Genomic DNA, 8,797 nt, shown 5'->3' on the forward strand with positions numbered 1-8,797 from the left:
ATCAAAATATACTATGTATGTCTGTAGCTATAAACTCTGTAGGGTAAATCCCATTCTTCAAACACACAGAATAAAACCAATGCCACTGCCACAGCCACATCGTCCACTTTTGCCTCCATCTATCCCACTCGACACCTCTCCATCAGCTTCCCGGAGCACACCAAGCCTTCACCGGACATTCAGGCCCAAAATATTCTGGAGGTTTTTCTCCACATGCTGAGACTGTCTGGCAGCAGCCACCTTCAGCCTGGAGCCCATCACTTCATAGAGGCTCCTTGCAAGCTTGGTGACCACAATCTTGATACTGTTGCTTCGGACAGGCAGGACCCTGTTTCCCAGGAAGAACCAGAGCACGGGCAGGGCGTAGCGCTGGACAGCTTGGGGTCTCTGGCGATAAACAGATGCCACAAGCACTGCCGGGCGAGAGAGACAAGCTTCTTAACAACCTTGATGCAAACAAGTACTTACTTTTATTTGTGGTTCTCAGAAGCCTTTTCTGGCCAATATCAGCAAGCACTAAAAGCCCGATGATCCAGAAACAGGCAATAGTGGCTGATCATCCACTGAACGGAACAACCAACCTCTGAGGACTTTAATTTCTCCAAATCAGGGTCTTTGTATCCATGATAGACTTAGCAAAGTGAATCATACACATTTTGTAAATTGTTTCACTATCCGCTTCTGCATTACAAATGACAAAAATGTCAAATCACTGTTTATTTCCATTAAGAAGTTGCCTAAACCAGCTGCTGAAGATTTTGAAATGCAGCTTAGAGAGGTAATAGAAAGCTTTCTAATAAAAAGGATGATTACTTTTTTGTGACCTTTGATGAAAAATGCCAAAAGTCTAATCTGGCAGTTCCCTTTGCTCAGTGGCACACAGCAAACGGCAGTATCATACCACACTTCAAAACTCCAGCCCACAAAAATGTGTGCTGCTTGACAGTTTTCTCAGAAACATCAGTGACTAACTGATGCCATTGGCAGAATGGTCTAATTTGAGGTTTTTCCTCTCATACTTGGTGGCTTCTAATGAACACCTGTTTCAAACTTCAGGGTGTCTTAGATAATGACTCAGACCCCACTGCCATGGCATTTGAGCATCTCACAGTTTTAATGGCGTTTACCCTCACAATGTTCCCTGAAATAGGGGAATAGAGAGAGAAAAATCTTACACAAGGGGATGAAATTTAACCAAAAAACAAGCATTCCCTCCCATTCTCTCTGAAGTCTGCTCTCAGCTCATTTTCTGAACTGAACTATATTAAATACAAACAAAAATTTACTACCAATAGGCTCCTTGCATGGCAGATTTTGCTGAGAGATCAAAATCTGAAATGGTCTGGAGACAGAGTTCTTATTTTCTGTTCAGTGGAAATGTTACTCAGTAACCACTTATTATTCTGTAGTGGAAGGACCTTCATTTTCTCTAAGCTGTTAATCTAGCATCAGTCATCAACATTTAAACAGCTCCTGAAAGTACCTAAAAACAATTCTGGTAAGCAGGAAAAGGGTTATGGTACCTATTTTAAAATGGGAGTTAATTTGAGTTTAAATGCTATTAAACACAGCGGTCACTATGGAGCTTCAGGAGAGAAAGAGCTGTCTGTTCCCACTAAATCCCAGAGAGAACATCTGCTCTCTCTAAAGTAGTCCCAATTTATGTTCAAATGCTGTATTTGAAAAAGAGATTAAAATAACTGTAAAACTAAATTCTATGTTTATGGAGATTTACTTTATCCAAATTATCTTTAAAGGCCCTTTTACATTTGCTATGGCTAAACATGCCCTTTTGAGATTCATAATGAAGCAGCAAAGTATATTAAACCTTGGATTAAAAGATACTGGCATAATTAGTAGTGGATTTAGCCCTAATTAAACAAGGCTATAAATAGTTTTCTCTAGTATATATTGAGATTATAATTTTTTCCATTCCTTGGCTATTGCTGACATAGCAAGCTACTATTATAAATCAATTATCAGCTGGATTTGTAGTGTGTCGGACACCGCTGATACAGAAATAGACTGTTTGCACATACTGAAATGCTCAGAGTCCAATGTCATATCAGCAATACAGGCTGGGAGCCTCAGTGGGTTGGGCTGAACTGCCCACTTCTGCCCCTCTGCCCGCAAATACTGTCCTGCACAAAATCCTTGCCTGGAATATGCGTGTTTTCACCCACAGTATGACCCCCAGGCTCTGCAGGATTCAGCCTCAAAAATTTCCAACAGGAAAACAAGAATCCCGTGATGACAAAACAAACTGATCCTCAGAAATACCAGTTGCCACAAATTTTTCTGAAGGATGGTCGTTCGCTTCAGAAAAGGGACCTCTTACAGACCTCCATGACCTTTACTGTACTGTCCTTCAAAGAGAGGAGCCAGCCAGGGTATTTTTAGCCCCTCTCTTTCCTGGAGGCAGGTCCTGAGATACGCCAGTGAGAGCTCAGCACTGGAGCCCAAGTGCCATCCTCATCTCACATGCTTCACGCCTCTGCAGCAGCCAGGCAAACCCCTGCTAAATACACCTATTATGTGTATTTTGCAGAAGAGACAAGCTCAGGACCTTCTGGTGTTTGATAAGCCACTGCACTGTCTACTCAGAGGCATTCCCTCTAAATATTCCCTCTGAAGTCTTCTTGACTTAAACGTGGAAATTAGCTGAAGCAGGCGATACCTGAGACATGTTCTGTGACATCCAGCAGAGCCTGGCCGCTGAGGGAAGGCACTCGGTGGGCTAATGCTTGCAGCAGCAATGTGTTATCTGAAAGAGAAACATTATTTCTGCTCACTCTTCTGAGGTTATAAGAAAAAAAAAAGGGGGGGGGAGGGCAGAGGTAGCAGAGGTAACCACATTTTGTAAAATAAAGTAAATTTCTGCCAGTTTCTGAGTCCTTTTCTTCTTTCCTTCCAGCTTACTTGGGAGGATTTTAAATTCAAAAAGAAAAGCTCTCATTTCACATTTGTAAATACAAAGTTGACTGCTGTACAAGGAGCTGTGTCAAACATTTCACATCAGGGCCCCCAAAATTTAAGTCACATGTAAGCAGTGAAAAGGGTTTGCGTCCTGGAGCTTTGCAGAAATTACCTCCTCCCTCCCCTAAGGAAAAGGGTCAGAAGGCTCAAAAGTCCACATATCCATTCACACTTTAAGGATAAGCTGGTGTTAAATCTTTAAGTGTTGGGATATATGGACAAGACCCCAGAGTACTTTTACAAGAGAGAATTCCTGCTCATTGCCAACACCATCCGCTCTCAACAGCTCTTGTAACATCTCTGAAATCAGATCTTGGCAGAGAGACTGGAAAACGAACTAATTTCCCAATACTTGACTGTCATATGTATTTTAGTTTTTTCTATACTGCCTGTTGTTGATTTGGGGTCTTGTTTTAATTTATAAACTGTTGCCTGGATTGGTCTGCAAGCCTCCAGTCTTACCGCTTCGATAAGCCAAGCAAAGCTTTTCTTGGAGGCAGAATGTGCGTGGGATGCGCTACGATACCTTGTGGTGCCACCAGGAGTGGCACCGATAAAGCAGGCAACCTACTTCTTTGTGAACCACTACAGAGCCAAGTCCCAAAGTGGTTTGAAGTAGCACTGCGCTATTAAGTGCTCCTTTTTGCATGAGATATAAAAAGGAAGTCGCTAATGATTTTCTTGCAAGCGTGCAGTAAAGAACTGATCCTGCTACCCTAATTAAGCTTCTGCTTTGGTAATTACACTCTTCTCATTCACTTTTTTAAACAGACACTTCACTTTTTGCCTCACAGTCTTGCAGTATTGGCAGACGCTGTTTCACACTTGCTGTTCCTCCCCAGAGAGTTCCCTTACAGCTGCTGCTTTGAAAAAAATGCCCCAAGATCTGGAGATCTTGAAGGAGCATAGAATGTTAATTAATCATTAATATTGGTGTCTACACAGATTTTCAGGGGAATGCTTGGGTTTTGGGTGGGTGAGGGGAAACTGGTTTTTTGCTTGTTTTTTTAGGAATCTAAGTGTATAGGCACTATTCACCTTTCAATCTAAGGGTTTCAAATGCCCTGTGCATTTTGAAACAGTAAAGCCCAAGTCAATAACAAATTTACCCAACCATTACTTTAGCTGCCTTCAGAGACCTAAAAACAGAGGAACCTTTAATGGCTGTTAGAGAAAACAAGGCGGCAGGCAGTTCAGTTCTTATTAACTCAGCTTTAATTCTCTGCACTACATATTAGCTAAACCTGTTGGCCACAGGACAGGCAGCCCAGTGTTTGCAATATGAGCAAAAGAAGAATCTGCTTCTCCGTGCTCTCATTTTCAGTGCGGTCCCCTCTTTGCTATATTAACACCTACAGGGGAAATTTCCCTTGCCCTCTTGCAGAGGGTTGATTCCTCTGGGAGCTACTCGGGCTGCTGGCCTGACTCCACACCCTGCTGTCACGCAGTGGCCACCTGAAGGGTATTTCTTTCATGACAGAGGACAGGGTAGGACAGACATCAGAGGAGAGCAAGATCTATGTCTTGGTCCCATTGCAATCGGCCTTGATTTGCTGATTCGCCCCCATCTACAAGGTAAGTCCCTCGAGTGGGATTAGGGTCCCATGTCACAGCTAATGAATGTGTGTGGCCTTCAGCTGGGGATGGCCAAGCCAATGTCAGGTTAAGCTAAATAAATGATTCAGGCATTATTTGGAAGCAAATTAGTTTGTTTGTAGGTAGAATTTTTGGTCTCGGGGATGGGAGGGGTTTTTTTTGTTTTTTAGGGTTGTTTTTGTTTTTACATCGAGTGGTCAAGCAATTTTCTAACCAGCTTGCATTTTTGCATGGATCATTAAAGGTGACAGATGAGGAAGTCTCACCTAAAACTCAGAATCTGAGGCATGTCAACATAGAGTCTTGGAGCAATAGCTGGGCTCTTAGCTATGAAACTCAGTGGAGCAATGGGGCAAGACATTGCGCTCACTTACTCTAAGCCAGCAATGTTGCACAATCCTTTAGAGTTCGGGGGGGGTGTTGTCATTTGCCACTTGATTTTAAATTGTAAAGGCAGACAATTTTAAAGCATATGGGAAGGTTTCACTCACACATTTTTCCAGTAGAACTTTCCTTCCCCCACTGAAGCCCTGGGTATTGAATTTTGAAATATTTGTGATTCAGTTGCCTGTTTGAATTTTTGCAAACATCCATAAAAATGAGCAGAACCAAAAAAATATATCCCACTTTGTTTGCTTGAACCTGTCTCTGGGTAAACACAGTGTGATGAGAGACAGATGTGCCTTGCTCCTGTTCTGACATCTGCCAGCATGGAAAATTTACAGTGATCTCTCAGAATTGGTGAGAGGGGAATGACAGAAAGCTCCATACAAAACCCTGAAGGGATCTGTTCGCCGCATCCTCTGTTAGCAGGATTCTGCAACTTTTCCCCAACCTTCTCCCAGGCACCACAAAAAATGCGTAAGGGCCAAGAGCAGTACAGGTCTTACACCCTTCTACCCACTTCATGATCAGGAACAACCCTATACTTGGGACACAGAAAGGCAGTGGGTCAGCAAATTCACTGAGTTCATAAAACATCTGATGTGGAGAAAGTTGTTAATTCCCCTTTAAGACCTGCCTCTTCAACACTAAATTTTTCAGGCATATTAACCCAGTGCTGCATTTTCACAGCTGACATAAATCTGCGTGGCAAGGGAATTTACAGCAGACCTTGGCTATGTAGTTATTGGCTATAGCAATCTTGCCCCATGCAGAACAATATGTGGAACAAGCCATCATTTACAGCTGGATTTATACCTGTTTGTTCTAAAGAAATGAACTTGGCAAATCATAAATTCCCTTTTAAAAAAAGGAGACAAAGAAGAAAGGTGGAAAATAGACAGGACCAGCTAATGCCTATAATGTAGAGCCTTCCAGGAAGCTGTTCTGCAGAAGCTCTAATGGGCCAGTGTCCCTTCACGCCAACAGCAAAGCAATTCATTTGGGAAGTCAAATTGGGCCTAAACAACCTCCAAAAATCCCTTTGTCCCTGAATTCTAGCAAAGTTGTACTCCAGGATTTATTGTTCAGCTCCTTCTGTACCAAAGCAGACAAGCAGCACAGAGCCAAAGGCTCCTGGGACTTTGGGGAAACGCTGGTACACATTCAAGCCTGTCTAGGAACTGGTGCATAAGGACTGCACCATCACAGCTTCTGGCTACCCAGACATATGATCCAGGTGATAAGCAGCATCCATTCAGCTGCACATCACAACATGATACAACAGATTGGGATAGAAAGAATGCAGGCAGGACTTCATAAACATCTTGCAGCAGCTGGATATTTCCACAGACGACAACAGCTATCAACAGACTCAGTGTTTACTTGACTCCGAGATGGAGAAGCCACAGTTGAGGAGAGTCAATGTCAGAGGTTAGCCTTACCTAGGTGAGCAATGGATGCTTCCAGCGCTTTCACAGCTGCAGCATAAATCCCCGAGTGCTTTGAGTTCAGGTTGTCAGTGACTGCTGCTACCAGAGAGACCAGCACTGGGTGTAAGGCAGCTCTGAGCATGGGTATCATCAAAACCAGTGCCTCCAGCGCCTGCTGATTCACTTTCTTGTGCCAATCATGAAGTCTCAGGAAAAAAAGATCAAAAATCTGTTAAGAAAACAAATGACATTAAAGCTGGATTTAAATGTCTTTGTTTCAAGAAGGATGTAGAAACAAGTACCCAGCAATGTAAAAGATTAATGTAATCCTTTTTGTCAGGTCAGCACTGGCTAGCACAATTTCACTGTTTTCCTGTGGGCTACTCAGTGTAGTGGTTGCACAGCCTCATGCTGGTTGAAAAGATTTTCATATTTTATTAAGAGGTTTCAGTGGGGACAGGATAGTTCCTATGCTGTTTCTCTTTACCTATAAATCATTAAATTAATCCCATTTTAATAATGCAAAATAGTATCTTTGGTATAGAGGTATGAAAACAGGTATTTATGATGTCCATTTTTCCATAAAGTTGTCTCAAGTACTGAGGGTAGTTTTGATTTTGCCAAAACTGTGGCTCGATGAGATCCAAGTTTTGTTTTATCTGTCTCAGAACCTGCGTCTGGAGGACTGCAGGGCTCTGATGAACTCTTCGGGACCCAGACCATTTGTCTAGCTAACAGGTAGACTTCTGAAGTTTAATGTGCTGTGCAGTCCTCATTAGAGCATGTTCAGTCCCTTGACAGCCACATTATCAGGCACCATTTTCTGGAAAAGGGGAAAAAAGCAGCTGCTGGGAGGAGAAGGAAGAGAAGATCTGTCTCTAGCCATTTTCCTCCTCTTTCCAAAGAGAAAAAAGGACCCCCAGGAAGGGTGAGAACAGTCTTTCCCAAGCAGGAAAGGGATGAGGACAGAGGTGAAAAGGCAGAGTTGTGTCGGTGCAAGACAAGATAAAATTTACAGGAGCATCCTTTAAAAAAAAGAAATTTTTTTTTTTTTTAAAAGTCAACCTAGCCTGATACTTCTCTCCCCCATCCCAACCCATTTTTCTTCTAGAGAATAGTTGCCAAGCTTTCAGTGGCTGGATTTCCTTTATTTCAACCTAACTGGTAGTAGGAGACAGCAGAAGCCACAGCAACAGTAAATTCTGTCATCATCTCATGAACAGCGCCAATAGACACTTGCCAGAGAAATACATCTGGACTGAAATTACTTGCCTTGAAGCCTGGAGTTGAATTAAATTACTCTGGGTAAGAAGGGACCAGCCTGTCCCAAACAGCCAGTATGTAGTGCCAAGACACACTGAGCTAACTTTACTGGTACAGGCTTGGGAAGGGAGCTAACAGGAAAGGAGCAATAGAGAGCCCTACATACCTGGACAATGTTTTTGGAGATGAGCTTGGGGCTGTTTTTGCAGTGATCTAGGAGGAGCACCACTCCCTCCATTCGTGTCTGAAAATCCTTGTCTGCCAGGAGCTCATAAAGCTCCCGGAGCTGTTCAGTTTCTTCCACAGTCCGAAGTGATGTGCGACGGACTGTCTGACGGGGTAAGACGAGTACGTCAGAGCCAGACCTCAAACTGGAAAATAAAAACAAGGTAAGACCTTTTGGTGATAATATCTTCAGTTAATTGTGAGGAAAACATCTCGAGGAGACTTCCTAATGATGTGATTTCAGCTAGATCCTGATCTCAAAAGCAACTTGGATCTCATGACATTCGTTACAGGAGACAATCTGAGACAATCTGCAAGTAACATTATCGCTAGTGCTTACTCAGGAAAACCAAGGCACTGAGGATGGGATTCATCTCATTGATCTTCAGATATCTTCCCAGCTACTCATCTAGCATCCCTTTGTGGCGAAAAATAGGCACTACTTCAAAGTTTAAATGCCTCATCTTATGGGAGGTGTCTGTATTATAAGGAAGTTAATTACTCTGGAGAAGTGTCTCTACAAGAGGTATGGGAATCTGGATAAATAGCTCAGATGCATCTAAACAGATTCATCCTACCCAGAGAGATTAAGGGGCATATCTGAAAGGATCCTGAGGATCAGTAACAGTGATAAAAGCAGAAGCCAGACATCCCACCACAACACTCACATTATTGCTTCCCTAGGGACTGGATTCACAGCTTAACAAACTCAATAGGAACAATTCTCTTGGATCAACCTCTCTGCCATGAGCGTGGGGAGATCCTAACTATGCTAGTGAGGCATGTGGTCACCTTCCTGCCACCACTGAGCACAACGGAGCTAAGCACAACAGAGCTAAATAAATCCACTCTGTTATCAGAGGAGAACAGGTACAAGTAGCTCTCCCGCTGGCATGGGGAGACAGCAAGGACCAAATTCCTAT

General features: G+C 43.0%; 1 protein-coding gene across 1 annotated transcript in view; it reads right to left on the reverse strand.

The window, feature by feature from the left end:
- The window catches only part of FAM179A (family with sequence similarity 179 member A), a 30,709-nt gene continuing 21,912 nt past the window's right edge, over positions 1-8,797 (reverse strand). The window contains exons 15-19 of the mRNA XM_019473717.1: positions 8,280-8,283; positions 7,816-8,020; positions 6,399-6,615; positions 2,678-2,764; positions 1-413 (exon numbers count right to left, since the gene is read on the reverse strand). Coding sequence (XP_019329262.1) covers positions 169-413; positions 2,678-2,764; positions 6,399-6,615; positions 7,816-8,020; positions 8,280-8,283 — 758 coding nt within the window. The 3' untranslated portion in view covers positions 1-168. The remainder of the gene's footprint in view (positions 414-2,677; positions 2,765-6,398; positions 6,616-7,815; positions 8,021-8,279; positions 8,284-8,797) is intronic.

This window comes from Aptenodytes forsteri, unplaced genomic scaffold, assembly GCF_000699145.1.
Source record: "Aptenodytes forsteri isolate BGI_AS27 unplaced genomic scaffold, ASM69914v1 Scaffold280, whole genome shotgun sequence".
Classification (NCBI taxonomy): Eukaryota; Metazoa; Chordata; class Aves; order Sphenisciformes; family Spheniscidae; genus Aptenodytes; species Aptenodytes forsteri.